Source organism: Rhopalosiphum padi, chromosome 3 (assembly GCF_020882245.1).
Source record: "Rhopalosiphum padi isolate XX-2018 chromosome 3, ASM2088224v1, whole genome shotgun sequence".
Lineage (NCBI taxonomy): Eukaryota > Metazoa > Arthropoda > Insecta > Hemiptera > Aphididae > Rhopalosiphum > Rhopalosiphum padi.
Window position 1 is genome coordinate 37,084,261 of NC_083599.1, and position 20,926 is coordinate 37,105,186.

General features: G+C 23.7%; 2 protein-coding genes across 7 annotated transcripts; both read left to right on the forward strand.

The window, feature by feature from the left end:
* The first annotated feature begins 35 nt into the window (after positions 1-35).
* LOC132926618 (dynamin-1-like protein) lies at positions 36-3,563 on the forward strand. The gene is made up of 2 exons (XM_060990991.1): positions 36-1,428; positions 2,756-3,563. Exons 1-2 carry the CDS (start codon positions 40-42, stop codon positions 3,338-3,340), a joined length of 1,974 nt encoding a protein of 657 aa, XP_060846974.1. The 5' UTR covers positions 36-39; the 3' UTR covers positions 3,341-3,563.
* Positions 3,564-8,368: 4,805 nt separating this feature from the next.
* On the forward strand, positions 8,369-20,661 carry LOC132926312 (aftiphilin). Of its 6 annotated transcripts, none has more exons than XM_060990658.1 (9): positions 8,369-8,614; positions 8,700-8,834; positions 8,897-10,329; positions 10,394-10,564; positions 10,650-10,790; positions 10,868-10,928; positions 15,035-15,100; positions 16,192-16,412; positions 20,532-20,661. In XM_060990658.1, the coding sequence occupies exons 2-9, from the start codon at positions 8,705-8,707 to the stop codon at positions 20,631-20,633; spliced, it is 2,325 nt and encodes a 774-aa protein (XP_060846641.1). In that variant the 5' UTR covers positions 8,369-8,614; positions 8,700-8,704; the 3' UTR covers positions 20,634-20,661. The 6 variants fall into 6 exon arrangements, with proteins under 6 accessions (XP_060846641.1, XP_060846644.1, XP_060846643.1 ...); XM_060990661.1 differs by lacking the exon at positions 20,532-20,661 and adding an exon at positions 19,219-20,252; XM_060990660.1 differs by lacking the exon at positions 15,035-15,100.
* The last annotated feature ends 265 nt before the right edge of the window (positions 20,662-20,926 follow it).

Genomic DNA, 20,926 nt, shown 5'->3' on the forward strand with positions numbered 1-20,926 from the left:
TAATATTTACTCGTCAAAAACTGCTAATTAAACAATTATATGGAGTCTTTAATTCATACAATTAACAAGTTGCAAGAAGTTTTTGCAGTGATTGGTGATCATAAAATTAATTTGCCTCAGATCGTTGTTGTCGGATCTCAAAGTTCCGGCAAAAGCTCAGTTCTTGAGAGTTTGGTGGGTAAATCTTTCTTACCAAGGGGTACTGGTATTGTAACTCGTGCTCCATTAATTCTCCAAATAGTAAGATATAATAAAGAAGATAGAGAATCAATGTTAGAAATAACGAAAAATGAAAAAATAAAAGAATGGGCATGGTTTTTACACAAACCTAACACTGTGTTTCAAAATTTTGATGATGTACGTTTGGAAATTGAAAATAGAACAAATTATTTAGCTGGTCACAATAACGGCATAACACACGAGCCAATTGTATTAAAAGTATATACTCAATTATATGATTTAACTTTTGTAGACTTGCCGGGAATCACCAAACTTCCTGTTGGTGACCAACCCGAAGATATTGATGAACGAATTCAAGAATTAATATTAAAATATGTACAACAACCAAATTCTATTATTTTGGCTGTAGTTACTGCTAATACAGATCCATCTACTAGTGAGAGTCTTAAGATTGCCAGGAAAATCGACCCAGAAGGAATAAGGACAGTCGCTGTAGTAACCAAGTTAGACCTTATAGATAAAGGTACAATACAAGACACAGTGGAACTTCTTTGTGGTTACAAAATTCCTGTTAAGCTTGGGATAATTGGAGTTGTTAACCGAAGTCAAAAAGATATTTTTGACAATAAATCCATGAAAGAAACTTTAAAATCTGAGAAGGAATTCTTAAAAGCTAATTACCCCGAAATTCACAAAAAACACGGTAATCAAATGCTAGCTAATACTCTGCAGAATATACTATTAATGCATATAAAAAAAACGTATCCGGTATTACGTAAGGAATTATATGACACCAAAGATCGATTAGAAAACCAACTAAAAACATTGAAAACGCCGGACCAGAAGGTTTCTTTCGTTTTAGGTTTATTGAATGATGTGTGTAAATCATACTGCGATACAGTCGCTGGAAACAGAAAAGATTTATCCGAAAGTACACTTGTGGGCGGTGCAAAAATTTCTCAAATCATTCATAATGAATTTGTAGAAAAATTAGATAAAATTGATCCGCTTCTTGATTTGACCGATGAAAATATAGGAAACATTTTATTAAATTCAGCAGGGACCAACAAAAGTTCATTTGTTAACGAGAAGGCATTAGAAATTATGATAGGAAAACAATTACAAAATCTTATTGAACCAGCAATGATTTGTGTTGACCTAGTCGGCGCTGAAATGTTGAGGATTTTTGAATCTATTGATCAGAGTATTTTGGATACACTCAAAAGATTTCCGAAACTGAATACTGATGTAAGTAATATATTTTGTAGTTTGTGGTATAAATAAGTAGCTTAGTTTTTATTAATTAATAAATAAATTATTATTAAAAAATATTTAATTAGGTATTAATTAGGGTGATAGTGAAATGTTGAAAGTGTTTAATGGTACATACAAAAAAAAAACAAATTATTATTTTTTGTTTAAATATCTGATTTAGGTAATTAAAATCCTAACTTCAAATTTCATCAAAAATTAACAAATTTTTTGTTTACTATAAATTTATTTTTAATACCATTAAGAAAAATATATAAAGAAATCTGTAGTATATTGTCAAGCTTTTTGACATACCAACAAAAATTGTAACACTAAGTAAATTGTTAAATTGTATTATGTCAACAATTTGCAATTTTATTTTTCAAAAATTACAAGTATCAAAAATTTTTCATTTTAGAATTATAACAGATAATAATTAATTGTAACAAAATATGTTTTGTTGAATACTGGTATTGTGTAAATATTCTTATTAAAAAGAAAATGTATTTAAAGTAATGAGTATTTTTTATTTTAAGTTTTCCCAATTACCACCTAGGTACAATTTGCTAACATAAGGCACACTCCATTTTGAAGATTAAAGCATTACTTTTACTACAAAATAAAAATAGTAACTTCAATCCATACACAAAAATAAATAATAAATAATAATAATAAAACGCTATTGAACAGCCAATTAATTTATCATTCCATTCATTTCATTTTAGTCATATTGTGAAAAATTATACATTTTAATTTATTACTATAGAACATCACTAATAAAATTAATTAAATGTTAACTATTTTTTCTTTAAGTTGAATTACTTACATAAAAATATATTTGACACAAATTTTTATTCAATTAAAATATAAATTTTATTAATATTGTATTTAAATGTGCAAAACAAGTTTCAACTTAAAAAAATTAATATAAATTTAATATTTAATTAACTATACATTTTATATATTTAAATTCCAATTATATTAAAATAGTTATTAATTCAGTATGATTAACAAATGCTATGTGGGGCATATCTATAGTTATTAAGATAAATCATTCAAATCATTGTCTTATAAATCACTTGTTGTTAACTTAACTTCCCTAAGTTTTTATAAACTTATATATTTTATGCATAAATTTCAACCTTTGGACACATATTTTGAAAATTAAAATTAGTTTAGTTTGTGGATAGTTAGATTATCTAACTTAGATAGGTGTACATTGATAATTTAATACGATAAGCAATTGTTACCTATGTTGATGCTAGTTAGCAAGATCATGATTACATACTTAGGCACTACATATATAATAATAATTTAATTTCAGGTAAAAATGGTGCTGAACCAAATGATAGATTATACATTATTAAGTATTAAAGAATTTATAAGATCTTATATTGAAACTTATCAGGCATGTTTGAATACTACAAATCCAGATTTTATCTTAGAGCTAGTTAAATCATCCGATGTGATTCAAGATGCATTCATATCAACACATGTAACAAATAAAAAAGGTTTGACAAATGATGAATTTGCAAGGGCTGAAGAAGAAAGAACTAAACAATTATTTAAACAAATACTATCAGGTCTTAACGATCTAGATAAAACAATGGAATCTTCTAAACAAGTCAAAATGCATAAAAATTTAACACGTTGTTACTTTGAGTTTGTCAGAAAAAATGTACGAGATTTTGTGCCAAAGAGAATAATATTTAAGATGGTGAATCATGTTTTGAATAGTATCGACCATTATATGCACAAATTAGTATTTACTCCATATGTAGTTAATCGGTCTATTGATCAAGTGCTTGTTGAAGAAGAACATATAGTTGATGATAGACACAGAGTTGAGCGACTACTAGTAGCTGTTAATAAAGCTTTGAAAAATATGGCAGATATCCAAGTACATTAAAATGTGATTTTAAAACTGTAATATAAAAATCTAAAATGATCTCAAATAATAAATTATATTATTAACACATTTTAAATCCTTACAAACCTAGTTTTCATTAATTTGTAATGTAAGATAAAATATCATTGCATGATTATAATTTATATTATTATATAAGTTATTATGAGCTTATGAATGCTGAATAGTTAACATATATATTGTATCTACACCAAAGGACAGTAAGAAAGCCAGAAATAAAAAACTATTGTAAATATATAAGTTTTAACCAGTAGTATGGTGAACAATTTTCAAACCTTAAGGAAACTACCAATTGACCACTCATATATCTGTTTTTAATCTAAGTTTTTTTTTTAATTTCATACCTAGTTTAAATATTACTATTAAAATGTTTTTATCGTAATCAATCCATTGCTCAGCAACCACCAATTTTGGTTTTGAGATAATTGCCTCAATAAAGCCTACTTAGGGCATGCCACTGGTTATGTTAAAACGCAAATAGGAGGGGTAGGGGGAACTTAGCCTCCACCAAATATCCTTTATTTAAATAATACACGTTCAATTGTATTTTGTTAATTGGAAAAAAAGAAATGAATATAGTCAAAACATGGTTATGGTCAACTATGATACAACAACGGTTTTCAAATTTATCCACCATTCATATTAAGACATACCAAATAATATTGACAGAGAAGAAATTTTAAACAATTTTGCAAGTGCTAACGACACAGTGGTGTAAGTATAAAAATTTGGTCCCAATGCGAAAAAGTTAAAGGGCCCCTTTTTTACTCGGTTTAAATATAAAAGAATAAAACTATAATACCTAGGTGTATGCAGTATCTCTTTAATAGTGTATTTTATTAGTCTTTTTTATAGTTTTATATACATACATTTATAATTTATTAATAAATAACAGTTACATATTTTTAACAGTTAAAATTTAACTTTAGGAGCTTTTAAATTCACAATGTTATCCATAAATTACGATACATTTATGAGTTCTGCTTTTCCAGCTTCTATATTTAACTTGAATTATAATAAAATAAGATATTATTGATTATTTTTTTTTTTAAATTTTCAACACAAATATTTTTGATAATGACAAAAAAAATAATAATATTTTGGATAGGTAAAAAGGCCCCCAAAGTTTAGGTGCCCTAATGCAGCAGCATTCCATGCATTCCCTTATATACTATGCCTATGCCACTGTAATGATAGAAAATGTTACCCGCTATAAAATTGACTTGTTTTCTTTTTTCTTATTCTTATATTACAGGTAAACAACAAATTTAGTTATAATAGACAATAGTAAAATACTAGTGGTTGGTGTATAAAATGTTTAGTAGAGTATACCATTTTTATGATTGACTCGTATAGCTCACGATAGTGTCACATACATAAAAAAGCAAATTGTTGTAAATCTAATATGTTCCTCTCTTGGCTCAGAATTTAAAATGTAGCCCCCTCAGAATTAACTCTTGTTGTACCTATGAATTATGATCATAACCAATACTACTGTTTACTACTGTATTAATAAAATATGTAATATTTAAGTTTAAACTATTGCATAATATATAGATGTGAACTACTTATGCAGTATAATGTTTAAATATGAAATAATCAAGTATATGATATAGGTAATGTAAACATTATATTATTTTTCCAAACCAAAAAAATGTCTAAAATGAATTTATAATTGTACGCATATATACAATTTTTAATTTTTAATAATTCTAAAACTATAATTTAACCTAACCTATGGTCTTTATAATAATTTTAAGTAAAACAACTATAAAATAATATGAATAATACCTGTTTAAAATATAATTACCTACTAATATAATATTACATTAATACAAACCGACTACTTAATGTAATTAAGAAGTTGAAATAATAGTATTAATATCTAAGGGTCAGCATTAAAGAAGGGTAGTTCAAAATTAAATATAATCTACAAAATAATCAAAAGTTTAACTGTCAATTAAAATAATTCAACATGGATTTAACCATTACTAAATATTATATTCCATACATACAGGGTTACCACCTTTCAGTGACAAAATTACGGGACACATATTTTTTGTTAAAAATATTAAGTTTGATTTATATACATGCCAATAAAATAAAATATTGTCAATTTGTATAGTAATTATGGCTCATTATTTTATTATGTTTGCAAATATTTATGAAATACAAAATCAAGTAAGCCTAAAATAAAAAAATTAACTGATGTATTTTTAAATATTAACAACAAAATAATAATAAATCTCTCATTTGGATTATAATACTTACAGTACTTATACATTATACAAACTAAATACAATTGTTAGATAATTGTGTAAAAAATTAAGAATTATATGAAAAAGTAGCTATAGTATTGTACTTAAAGTTTTTTATTTATTTTTAAAAGAATATTTTTGGTTACTTGATACTGCTTTAAGTAAGTCTTCGTCAAGCTTTATTTTTTCAATAAAATCTGAACAGTTTTCTTCAAAGTTTAGAGTTATTTGAAGTTCTGACTTGATAAGTTCTACTTTGCACCGGTTCCTTTCTTTTGACCACTTTTGGTTCATAATTGAAAAAACTCTTTCAACATAAGCGTTTGAAGGTGGAATGCTTATGAAACTAATAGAAATATATTTTTAAAATTTTCTTTTGTGCCACTTGAAAATATTTTAGTCCACTTAGAGTACACATTTTGTGTACTACTATAAATATTATTTAAAATAGGTTTTATTATGCAATACTCATTAAAAAGACCATCTAAAGAAATATTTTCTATTTGTAGTGTCTTAACAACTTTCACTAAATCGTTGAAGGAAATTTCATTGTTTAATTGTAAGCATTCAATCACTTTAAAAATATTGTCATCAGAGAAGTTAAACCACTTAGATAAATATGTATTAATATTTATATAAAACTGCCCAAAGATTGTCTTATATTTTTCATATTTGTTTGCTTTTAAATGTTGTTTGCATGAAATGAAATGAGCTCCAAAAAATTGTTGTTCCAATCTTTCTGTGAAGTTAGTTCTTAAATAATCCATAATTTCATACAATTCTGTAGCAGAAGTGTTCATGTTTTGTAACCGTTTACTAGTTTGTTGAAAAATTTGAACCACATTTGCACAAAAAGTTAAATATATATAGGTTTTATTATAAAGATAATTGTCTTTCTCTGTATCAGTATCTGCATTTATTGATAGTAATTTTTGAAGAACTTTGGGACATTCATCTCCTATCGATATAAAATATGATATTAAAGCTGGATAAAATTTTAAAATTTTGTCAATTGCTGGACCAAGAGATAACCACCTAGTTGGTACATGTTTTACCAGTTCTTCCCAATCAACTTGAGCGAATTCAAAAAAACTTTTTAAATTTTCTCTTCTAGATACAGACGAAGAGAAATGACTATATATTTTTAATGAGAGTATGAGAGACAAATAGTTTGTAAATAAATTAAATTAATTGATTTGGTAAAAATAGATTTTAAATATCATATTTTTGTATAATTTTAAGAAATACTCAAATACGGGACATATTGCGTCCCGATACCCATTAAGCCAGAACGCGGGACAAATCAAACAAAAACAGGACTGTCCCGTGAAATACGGGACGGGTGGCAACCCTGCATACATAACCAAATCTTACTCTAAATCAAAAACTAATATATAATATCTAAAAGAAAATAACAATTCAAGATACCAAGCATTGTGAATATTATTTTGTAACACTTTAGAATTAATTTTTACATTACAAAAAAAAAAAAAAACACTGGTCTCATAATAAATAATTAGTTAGGGAAATCTCTGTATATATTATGTATGTATCATCTTGCATTTATTCTGTATTATTACGGTTCCCTACCATAATTAAGAGGATGTTACACCTGCATGTGTTGTATTTGTCTTATTAACGTACATAATAGCAAATTTGCATTCAGCAGAACACATATTTTATATTGTTAGCTTTAAATTGATTTCAATTGAATATTAGAATATTCTAGTCTTCATGCTATGTACAATATTACAACTTTAAAACTTTCATAACTCACTTTAAAACTATAATATCAATAAAAGCATATTACATGTTCTATATAATATTCTTACCTTTAATTTTGATAAAAGGTTGATAAATTGACTCCAATATTAAAGCTAACAACATAGAATGTGTTCTGTTGAATATAAATTTGCTTTGATGTATGTTATTGTTAGTAAGACAACAACACATGCAGGTATAGTGTCCTCTTTATTATTTTAATTACTCTACTATACTTATTGTAATGATCTTTTGGTACATTAAAAATATGTGTGCTAAAGTAGTCTTATCAAATTTAACATAAAAATCTTTATGAATTCTACAGTTTGGTAACTATGTGTCTCAGATTTTGTGTTCTAAATCTTTATATTCTAAGTTACACTCATTAGACATAATGTTATACTAAGTGTAATAAATTACTATTATTTATCATAACATTAAATTCTTCTAAAACTGATTAGTGATTACAAACTAACTATCAAGCACCTTAAATTGAAGAACCCGAATTAAAAATAACAACCGTAAATTATTCCAAAAAAACGTCACAATGAACAGCGTTTAAATTTGCATTTACTATACAGAAAACTAATAGAATATAACATTTTAAAAATGATAAAAAATGTTTTGAAGATTTTATTCGAATGAATAATAATCAAAAACTTTTAACTTACTAAGATATATTATTGTAATAATTATACGATGTTTTAGTGTTTTCAGTGTTTTCACTATAGTTAAATTGTCTATATTTTATTATAATTTATTATTTAATATCATTAGAATGCTATTATAGCTAAGTATTGTTTCATATTATTATAATCAAGGTGGATATATCCATCTTGATTATAATATTATGTATTTTGTTATTTTGTGATATTATCATTCGATAACCGATAACATTCATAATCACTCGTATATGATACTGCGACCAAGGTTAAACTCACATATGGAATCTCCACTTTGTACATAATAATTTTTATCACGTAATGATTACAATTTACAATTCGATAATTGAGATTCCAGATCAGTGCTTCAGTAGTTGTGAGCATTAAGAATTTCGGGCTTGGTTGAACTTCAATTCTTATTTTATTTTATTTTTTAATTTTTACTGTTTTTTATTTAAATCAATTTTGTTTTGTAAACTCGCGTCAAAAGTATAAAATCAAATTTCATCGCACTGGGTATTTTCTCGTTTATCGTCAGTTTTAGTTGTACGTGACATGTTCGTTCCGAAATTTCAGTAAGTACCTACCTGCGTATAGCAATCGAATCGAAAAAGCATTAAATCAAAAAAAAAAAATTGTAATAATTATGACGTTTGCCAGTTAAGATGTCTGATGACATACCACCTCTGATACCCGAAACGCCACCTCCCATGACTAAATTGGACTGGGAAGATGATGAGGATTTCATGGACTATCCTCATCTGGCCTTGGAACTGCCATCCGAGTCTAGTTTAAGTAAGTGTTTTAAATTATAGGTGTTTGTGTTGAGACTAACATTACGTTTCATATGCATAAAGGTCCAGATGGCGGATGGAATCCTATTGATGAATTATCACTTCCTTATGATGGTGATGTCATTCGTGAACCAGCGGCTTGTATTGAATCAAACTCCAATGACACTTTGTCGAAGTTGCCGTCAAATATTTCAATGAATGACCCATCTGTGGAATCATCATTATCTGAACAACAACCTAGTTTACATCAAAACAATTTATCCATATGGAAAGATAAAAAAGACATCTCTTGGGAAAATATAAATAAATTAACCAATGACAGTTGTGATAATGTTAATGAAATAGACTGTAATACAGAGATCAAACATAATGAATCTTCTGAAAACATAATAGATAATAATAGGAAAATAGTTGATGATGACTTGTCTGTAACTTCTGATCAATATATTTGTGACTTGGAAAATGTAAAAAATAATACAATACCACCGAATTTACCAAATTTAGTACTTCAATTAAATAACTCTGAAGTATATGAAAATAATGAGACATTTCAGCCTGTAACCAATGTTAATTTTGAAAAATCAACTGATCAAAAAACATTGGTTAATGGTTATTTAGAATGTGTAAATGTTAAAGAATCGTCCAATCAAACCAATTGTGTTCAAAATGTTTTATTAGAAAATTTAAAAAATGATGTAAGTGATACTGGTACACCTAATGATACGTATGTAATATCAGTAGATGATTTATCAGTTAATAATAATAATAATAATAATATTATAATTAAAAATGATCAAGAAGAGTATTCAGATTTTTGTGATTTTGAAACTAATTTGCCCGATTCTCTTAATGTGCCTTTACCAAACAGAACATCACAAGAAAATCATGAAATCACTGAAGATTATCATACTGTTGACCAACATAATATTGACAAAATACCTTTAACACAACTTAATGATGAACACTGTACAATACTGAAAAATATTGAAAAATTAATAGAAAATAAAATAGAACAAAATGTAGAATCGATTAGTCCTGATTGTTCGACATTTCAAAATAATGAAATTAATGTTGAGCATAATTCAGGTTCTGAGTTTGACGAATTCTCTGATTTTCATGTATTTTCGAATTCTACTATCGAAAATAAATTAATTTGTGATAAAAATGATGACGATGATGATTTCTGTAATTATGAAACTTCCATACCAAATTTTAATGATTCAGTAAAGTTCAAACATTCCAATGTCGAAGAAGTACAATGTTCAACCAGTAATATTAATGATTTAGTATTGAAACCTGATAACCAAAATAGTGTAATTAACAATGATGATGATGATGACAATTTTTGTGATTTTGAATCTGGTTACACTACATCAGGTTATCATACCATTGACCAAGTCAAAGATTCAAAACAAAATTGTGCAAATTTAGATTCAGAATCTCATGTTCCACTTGATTACAAACAATTTTGCAAAGACGCTTTTCAAGGAGATTATGTAAGCTTTTTTTTTTACTAATAATACATTTATTTATACTTAATTTTCTACTATTATTTACTAGGAGTTATGCGAGGAAACCGATTTGCAAAACTTAGATAATGAGTTAAATGAGTCTCAAGTATGGCAGGGTTTAAAAGATGTAGATTCAAGTCCAGCCCTTAACTATAATTGGACCAAATCGGAATCAAATAATGTTTTTCTTGCTTCACTCTCGATTGATTCTAGGAACATAGTAAGTTTAATACAAAATGTTACTAATAATTTAATTGTAAATATTTCGGTTTTTTTTTTAATAATATTGGATTTAAATATGACAGTTATATGGTGCTTCTTGGAACCCAAAAGTCCCTAGATTTGCCGCAAACATGTCTAACAATCCATTGGAACCATTAAAAGCTTCTAACAATGACACAACTGATACAAAAATATCACAATCTTTTTCCAATGGCCCAATGCAGGTGAATTTAATTTCACTTTCTTAATAAAATTAATATCCTTAAAACGCTAAATAAACTTTGTATATATTATAATAAAGGATACAGTACCGGACCCTGAATTCGACTGGAAAAGCAGTGGTTTAATAAATCCATTGGACTGTAAGTATTCTATAGATGTCTTATATCTAAACAGTACCTACAGTAAATTCTACCATTTATCAATCTTTTACATGAAAATTTTTTATAATTACGTATTAATTTTGCAAATCTTTTTAAATTAATTTTTTTTTTTTTTTTAATTGCATAATATCTATACAATAAATTTTTAATATTAAATAAACATGAAATAGAGGAACTGAAAAATATAAAATACCTTGTGTTTTCTTGGGACAAAATGAAAAAAAAAATCAATAATATTTTAGTATTTAAAAAAAATTAACTATTCTAAATAATCTAAAAGAAAAAGGTAGGCAAGTGGGTACCGTTCTGCAGTACATTAGGTGTCAAGTGGGTATGTTAAATTTGAATTCAATGATATGTCATTGTATATTAACAACGATTCTGAGCAGAGATGGTTTCTCAGCCTATTTCATTAAATATATTTTTTGATATAGCTATTAAATTAATTTATTTTACTTTTAGTATTATGATAGGTTCATATTATTTTTTCTTATCCATATATTATTATAATAATATACATTTATATCATATTAAATCAATTTATATAAGTCTAAATGTAATTTTATCTTTTTGTAAATATCGTGAGATAGCAAAAATAGATTCAAAGTATAAATATATATATCCTAAAATATCATAAATATATCACATATAAAAATTCATATAAATATTACGCACGTAAAAGTTTTAAGTTTCCATGAATAATGTTTTTTATATAATAGGTGCTTTTGCCCTAAACTGAACCAGAAAATTGTAATCGTGGAAATATGGAGTATCTTTGTTCCTATATTATGTGGGAGATAGACAGAGAAAGCAAATACTTAATTTTAATAAAATAATTAACATTGTTATTTATTGTTTAATTCTGTAAATGTCATCCAAATTCTAATTTCAAATACATTATACAAAAATTTTTTTTATAAAATATGCATATGTATTTTTTTATATATTTATAGAGATATAAAAGTAACTTTTGTTAGATCTTGTATTAAATTTTCAAGAATTTTGACCTAGCAAATAATTTTTTTTTATATTTATAGAAAAAAAACTAAAAAAAATTGGTAATGCCTAATAAATGGCTCCAAAAGAGTTAGAAAAAACTTTTAAAATATCATCATATTATTAAAATGATAATAAGACAAAGATGATAATACCTTAGTGAACAATTTAAGTATCTATTGTTATTTATAATTTTATTTGAAATGAAATAAAATATCAATAATTGTTTGCGAAGAAATAATTATTTTAGGGTGAATACTGAATGTTGTAAAAATTTGATAATTTAATAAAGTTGAAAATATAAACTTGAAATGTATAGAAAAAAGGCCTTTGACAAAGTTATAAAGAACTTTGTATTAAATTTCCAAATATTAGGTATAAAATCAAAAATTTTTAAGAATTAATCACTTTAAAATAATTTACTAATTTTCGGGATTTTTATTAACTTTGTCAATATTCTAACTTTAAATGCTTATAAAAAGTATTGCGACTTTAAATATAATAGACAATAATATTTTGTTAATCCAGGAACTAATAACTTATGAGGAACTTTTATTAATTTTTTGAGAAAACAAAATAGATTCTGTAAAAAACTGGATTTACGTGAAAATTTCCATTTTTCTTATTTTTATTTTTCCCAATTATTTTAAAACTACTTTTATTTGTTTAAAGTACAATCTAAATTCAATTTTCTATTCTAAACCATCCATATTATTGAAAATTCTATCATTTTATCAACTACTTATCGTATTCATTAACAAAAAAAAAAAAAACATCACTTTAAAATTAATACATTTATCGCTCAGTTTAGAATCTAAAAAATTAGTTAGAACCATAATTAAAATTAAGGGCACATAAAATGAAGCTTTTGTTTTTAATCTATTATTAAAAAATAAAAATAATATTGATAATAGAACAAAATTATGTAGTTCATTATATTATAAATTATTAGTTTTGAATTAACTTCTGAATCTTGTGAATAATATCTTGACTAAGGATACTATATAGAATATAAATTACTCACAAAAATTGTGCACATTTTTATACTATAACTTAGCATTTATTTTGATATAATTTAGTTTTTTAATCATAGTATATATACAAAAATGTATTGCTAAATTATCTTTTAATTTGGCATAAAATTAAAAATAATTTATCATCACATGTATTTATATTATTGATTTATCTAATAATTTTGAAAATAAAATTTATAATGAGCACTTAATTATCAAATATAATTACTCAGATGATTTATAAATTTTAATGATGGTTTTTGGTTTTGATTAATATTTAATACTAATTAGACGTCTAACAAATTGTATAGCATATTATTTAATTATTGGCAATTAGCAAAAATAATTAATTTATTAATAATAATACAATTTTACAGTATAATTAATTGTAAGTAGGCACCTGAAAAAAATTAATTAAGTTTTTTCTTTTACATTATTAACTATAATTTACTATTAACTTTTTAATGGTTAATAATTATTATTAGGTATAGAAAACCATCAAAATAATAACTTAAAATCATTTAAATATTCAAAATACTTTGAAATAAATCTAAATATTATTAATTTTTATCTGTTAAATACATTATTGATCTATTTTTTTTTTATTAAAAATATATAAGGTGTAGGTACACCTATTAATATCATATTTGTATTATGTGTTTAGAATTTATTTATTATCTATATAATATAGGCCATGTGCATAATAAATTATTTAAAACTTTTTATAAGATATATACTAAATGGTGAAAATTATTAACCTCATTATATTTTTAATATTACTTAATAATTTAAAATTGTTTGCATACAACTTAATCATTGAAAATAATTTGTAACAGATAGATATCAATTAGTATATAAACTCATATTTAATTTTCTAAGAATATGCAATTGTTAAATTATTTAATATTAATGTACATAACTGTGATTAGATATTGAGATAATATATGTTATCATAGGTAAACAATAATTAAATTATTTTTTTCAACTGCATTTTTATTCAGTGAAATTTGCTGTGGTAAGATGTGTCCACTATCATTATACCTGCTGAATTATTAAAAAAATTAAATTATTATATTTATCATTTTTCTAGCTACAAGATATAATAGATGGAAATTAATAAATCATTCTAAATTATCTGCATTGGTAAACATTTATATTAAGATAACAATTTTTTTTGTATTTTCGGTTGTTCACTATTTTTTATTCTATAAATACATTTTACACATTTTTAAATAATATTTTCTTATATTTATATGGGATGAATTTATGAGCGTTCAATAATATATATGTAATATTTACATGTAAATATTATAAAAAATTGTACACGAGGCTTGTTAACAATGATTATCTGTAGTGTATACAATATGTGTAGAATTGTGTTTTATATTTAATTTTTAAATTACATCTTGGCATCCCATTAAAATTTCCTTGTATATAAAAAAGTATAATTTTATTTTATACCTTAAATTGTGGCATATACACTATATCCCTTTTACAAGTATTAAGAAAAATTGCATAGTTATTAGTTATTACTTATTTTAATTTTCATTCTTATGACCATATCATATATTATCCCAATCCATTTACGCGTGGTAAAAAACATGTTATGTCTTTTCAGAGTTCACATTTAAATTAATTTTTTTTTGATTTTGTCATTAAAATATATTTTTTCAATTCAGTTAGATAATATGACACAGTATAAATTTACACTTTTTAATTTTTCATATTTTTTTATATTTGACTGGCAATTGCATTGTTTAACATTTGTGATATACGATCAATTAAAATATTTTTTAATTTTTTTATAATCAAATTTTAACTATTGTTTAATGTACATTACAATTTAGTTTATTATGTTAAGGCAACTTATTAATACTGTCCAACATTAGAACCAAAATAGGAAAAACTGGTAATTAATAAAATTAAGAATATACAAATGTTTAAAATTATTATTTAGTAATTTGATAATATACTTAACAAATGCTTTTTACTAATCTAATTGCCTTTTCATTATGCTTCAAATAATTGTTAATTTTGGTGGTGGAGCTAAACATGCATTTATTGTGGGCTAATTAGGTAATCATACGTCGCTACTCGATCTTGAACTCCTTGATACACTTGCACCATGCTGTACAAATGCTCGTGAGTATTTCTGTTTTTGCTTAATGTGTAATAATTTGTAACAAAATAATGTTCTTAAGATGCTATACTAGTATATGTTTTTTTTCATCTTACATTAATTATTTTTTTACAATTATTGTAAAATATACCAATTACAGAATCAATTTTGTGTTACTAGCTAATGGAATGAATTGATTAATTATCAAATGTTATAACATTATTTATACTTGTACATACATTTTAATGTAATTTTAAAAGCAAGTTATTAGCATTTTCAAATAGTATATTATTTAAATATTCTTCTTTATATTAAAAACATGTTGTAAATAATAGAAATATAACAAGAAATCAACATAAAAGTACTAATAAAATTATAATCATAATGTTATTGCTTTTTAACTTGTTAAAATAATGTTGAGTGCAATTTTGCTATATTTTATATTTGTAAGATGGACAAGACATATGTGAGTATAGTAACCTATGCATTTATGGATTGCTTTGCTGTTATGTATAATCTTACATACAAAATTGAGATATTTTATTATAATAGTCTATGGTATAATTTTTAGTACCTTAATAATTTAAAATTATAATCTAATAATCTAAATAATAAAATTTATGTTTTAATTGTAAATAATTTTATAATCATGAGTATTATCATTTATTGTTATTCATATCATATAGCTATATAAATAACAAAATAATGATACAAGATAATATTTTACAAACTTATTGTTGTATAAAAATTGTAATTATGTCTTATATACTATTATTATAAATTACATCAATTATTTGAAAAAGAGTACATTTGTATTAAATTGTTATATTGTTTTATTAAATGCATACCATTCTTATGTCTTATTTTGTCTTTTGAACTTCAAAATTATTCTTACATAAATTTCATTAATATTGTGAAAATGTATATACATAATTGACATACTTGTATATTGATACTAAAATGTATGTATTATTTTTAAAACTAATGAGTTATACATTAGTTATACATAAATTAAATTTTGTAATATATATTTCTTTTTTACAATATAATAACTATAAATAACTGTACTTCATTTGTATATTTTAATATTCTGTTTTGTGTTAATTAATTTTAGTTCAGCCTCAAACATGGAAAACATCTGAGGTTGTGAAAGAAGAAGAAATACACATCCAAAGTAGTCCTGAAAGTACAGATGTGTTTGATGAGTTTTTTAGTGCATCATTACCATCATCATCCGACAATCAATCAATAGATACCATTGATAGTCCAAGTTCGCTCATAGCAACAGTGAGTCATGAAGCACAAAGAATTTTGGATAATTTGCCTGATTTCGAGGTATTGCAAAAACCTTATTTAGTAATATTAGAAAGAGAAAACAATATATTTCTGAATTAATTTTTTTTTTTATAAAAAATTATATAATATAAGAATGCTAGGTCACTGCAGCAAGAAGAAATATCCTATATTTTTTCTTGTTGAAATTAAGTCCATTATGTGCAATAAGTTTAAACTAATCTGTCCAAATTGTTTTCATGTGTAAATTAATTTAAATAATCATTTATCATTTATCTTGTGTATTCCTGTTAGTTAATTGATTTTATCATAAAAGTAAAAACATCATCATTAATTCCAAAATGTTTAAAAGATTATTATCTTCATAATAATTGGGGTTTTTTTTCTATTGACAAAATTGTTTTTTATATTCTTAACTGTATTGTTAATTGAAGTTGTTTAAAATATAGAAGTTAAAATTTTATTGGATTAAAAATAAAGCATGAAGAAGTTCATATCTGTTTTAAGTTCCAAATGCATTAGATATATTTGTGCTACTAAATAATAATAATTATTATTTCATTTCTAGTCCATGTGTAGCATGCAAGACCTTATTTTGTATTCCATAATTACTTATTCATTCAATATGTAGAGATTTCTATAAGTTTTATTAAAATTTAAATACAATTAAGGTTACCGCTTTTAGATTTAAGTAGACTTATTTCAATTAAATCAATTTACCTTAACTAGGTATGTATTGTTTTTTTTTATAATATATCATTTCATTCTGCACATTCTACATATTTTCTTAAATTATCCACATTTTTCCATAAATTTATTATTCTTTTAAGTGTTAAAAGCTTGTAATCATAGACAAGCAATTTTAACAATCCTTATTGTTAAATCAATTATTGATAAATATTGATATACCTCCATTATCATTTGATATGACTACAATCTACAGGCTGTATATCTGGCTATTATCTATGTAGGTACTGGTTCATTGTTTTTCTAACAATTAGGTGAATAATTTTCAAAGTCTGATTTTTATTAAAAATTCTCAAAAGTCTACAATTTCTAACAATAGTTAATGATTTTTTTTTAAATTTAAAATAGTAATTAATTAATAGAACTCTACAAACTGCTCAAAAATAAAGTATGGAATGGCTTATAGTTGTTGAATTTGCTTAGTAAACTATTTTTGTTGTTGATAGATATTTAACTATTTATTAAAATATCAAGATATTTGGATTGACTAAACTTAATAATTAATATGAAAATATGTTTTTACAATTTAATGTATATTATAAACATATAAACTAAATTTAAATGAGTTATATTTGTGTTTAATATGTTTAAATTATACAGGGTGGGGCACTAAAACGGCAAATTTCAAACATTAATTATAAAACAAAATGTAATTATTTATGTCAATTATTAATGTATTAGAATAGAGTACATAATAATTTCTTCAAGATAACTACCATCTCTTCATAAGCACTCTTCTTATCTTCCTTGAATTAGATAATTCTACTTTGATAAATATTAATACAAAATGAATGTTGAGGAGACACTAATTGTCATTATTTTTATAAAACAATTTTACAACAAAATAATGTTGTTTATCATTCCTTGTTCATTGGCTGTCGTATTATTTTTAAAGTAATAATATTTAATGAATGAACATTATTAACATAGAGAAAATTTATTTTTTAAATTGTTTGTTTCATTTCCCCACTCTGTATTATATTTTAGTCAGTTCACCAACATTTCCTTGGTAGCTCATCTAGTCTTAATGGCTCTATTAGATATGTACCAAATAAATATTAATTATAGTATGCATACAATACATTAGGTAAAGTTTATTATTTTAAGGTTTATTTTGTGCTATCTATTAAGTTTTTCTTTAATGTTTCTCATGTTTTGTTTGTAATTCATATTCCAATGGTTGTAACTTGTATTTAAGTCATAATTTTAAATCTGCATTCCTTTTTTTTGTTATTATTTATAGCTTAGTATAATCATCTACATATTTATGGCGATATCAACATTAGATTGAATTCATACATTCGTACCCATTAAAATTAGAGTTGTAAAAATATAAAAACAATATGCTCAATTAATATTTGTTTCAATGAAAGTGTTTAGCCACTCAAATATCTTGTTTCTAGCATTGAGTGGCGGTTTTGACTATATTTTCAATAAGGATTTTTTTATTACATTCTATGACTTAAACTTAAACAATTGAAAAAAAAATTGCATATTAAAAATTGTTTATTATAAATAATATAATAATCAATAAGGTTAGGTTAATATTGTACTAAATATGTAATGGTAATAATGCCAGTACATATTTCCAAATTATTAATGAGCCAGACCGATTCAATAGTTCCCAGTTTTGATTTTGTGAGTTGCATGTTCATTTTTTACTTTTTTTAAGTTTTTTTTTTTTTTACATAAAATTTGCATACACATTAATTTAGTTCTATTGTGTAGTCTATAATTAGTGCTTGTGACAAAACCGTTATTTTTAATTAACTCATGACTTTATACATTCATAGTTATTTGTGTGCACACCTAATAAATACCTATACACTAATCATTTACCTATTCAAAAAATAAAAAATAGGTAGTTCTGTGTAAAATAAAATATTTTCAAAGGTTAGAAGGTTATAGATTTAATAATATTTGACAACTTCAAATGTTTGAAATTGAATGAACATTAATAGTAGGTATAAAGTATAACATTTATAAATTATTTTTTTTTATATGTTATGTAATGTGCCACCTCACTTGCCTCGCTGCCAAAAACCGCCACTGCAATTGACTTAAAATATATTAAATATAATTGAATGTATTAATTATTTAGTGAAATTTTATTCTTGACCTTTTCATAATTTATAAACAACATGTAAAAATCAGTAAATAATAAATTTTCAAAATTATTTTTTAGAAATATTGGTGAATCTTACAATTTTTTGTGATTAATGATTTTTATTTTATATGAAGAAGGAATAAATAAAGTATTATTTTTTTATCCATTACATTTTTTAAATATTACAACAAAGATAATTTCTTGAAAACTACAATCAAGTTAAAATATATATTAGGTATTTTGAATAATCTTATCACTAAAAGTATTTTATAATTAAAAATAAAACATAATTTTAAATTTTTATATTTTAAGTAGATACCATAATAATTGTTTTAAATTTATAAATGTTAAAAGGTATATTTTATTTATTTTCATCCAATTAAGTATTTAAACATTTCAGACTGGTGTAGCAATAATATGTTTAATTTGATAATGGTTAATATGTCAATAGCAAAGCTTTGTTCTTCAAATAATTGAATGTATACTTATGATATGTATTTTATCTTATATTATTTAAAGTGGATAACATACTTATATTTATTCAACAACGTTTATCAATATTTAATATCTTAAGTGTTTAAAGTTGTTTAATGTAATGTTACAAATAGGAAATTTTCATAAATTTAGGTAACTGAAGTATGTTAGTATAAATATTTTTTGTAGTTACCATACAAATTGTAAATGTCTTAATGTTGAAAGCTATGTCTTGATTGACGAATGTTTGTGAAATTTGATCAAGATGTTTGTACTTATATTATTAATATTTTCCTTATGAAAGTCCATACGTTTAGGTCTTTATAATCCGTCCTCTTATTAGTTTTATTACATAAAATTATTTTTATTGATAATTTTTGATCTCTTTGGTAATGTACGAAGTACTTAAATTTTTGTTTGTTGAATAAATTAAGTAAGTAACACTAAATAGGAGTTATTTCAATTACTCTGTTATTTGATATTAGAAATTTTGATCCTTATATTAGTTATTTGGTATGTAAAAATAACTCATTTTTATTGTTAAAAAAAAACAATAGTAGTAATAATGTAAATTTAATTTAAAAAATATTGTGAGTTGTGACTGCTAACATTCCTTATATTTTTTAAATTAAATGTATTAACAATAATATGTTGTTGAAGTTTGAATCAATTTTTGTGTTTAAGGTTTGCTCTAAGTGATTACTTATTATTATTATTATTATTATTATTATAATTAATATAATTTTGTTAAATAATGTTGTTTGTATTAAATATAATTATGTTTGGTTTATAAAACAAATCATTATAGTTGCATTTTTTTTTTATGTGTACAGTTTGTAATCACATTTAGTGTTGCAACTATTCAGCCTCACTCTGTTTTGCAAAATTATAAGTACTATCAAAAAAATGTCCTATCAGTATTCATGGACTTGTAAAAATAAAATGTTTTAGTATTACGTGACATTTTGGGAAGTTTGGTAAGTATTTAATACTATTATCATTGATTAAATATATTTAATAAATGCTATAATACATTATAAGTTTGGTACATAGTAATCTATTATTAAAATCAAGAAAACTGTTAATAATATTTAAATAAATATGGATGGAGTTTATTACATAGTATCTAACATTATTTTAATTTCTTATTTAATTATTATACATATAGAAATGTATTTATAATAATTATATTTATCTGACTACATAAATATATTTTAATCTGGTTATA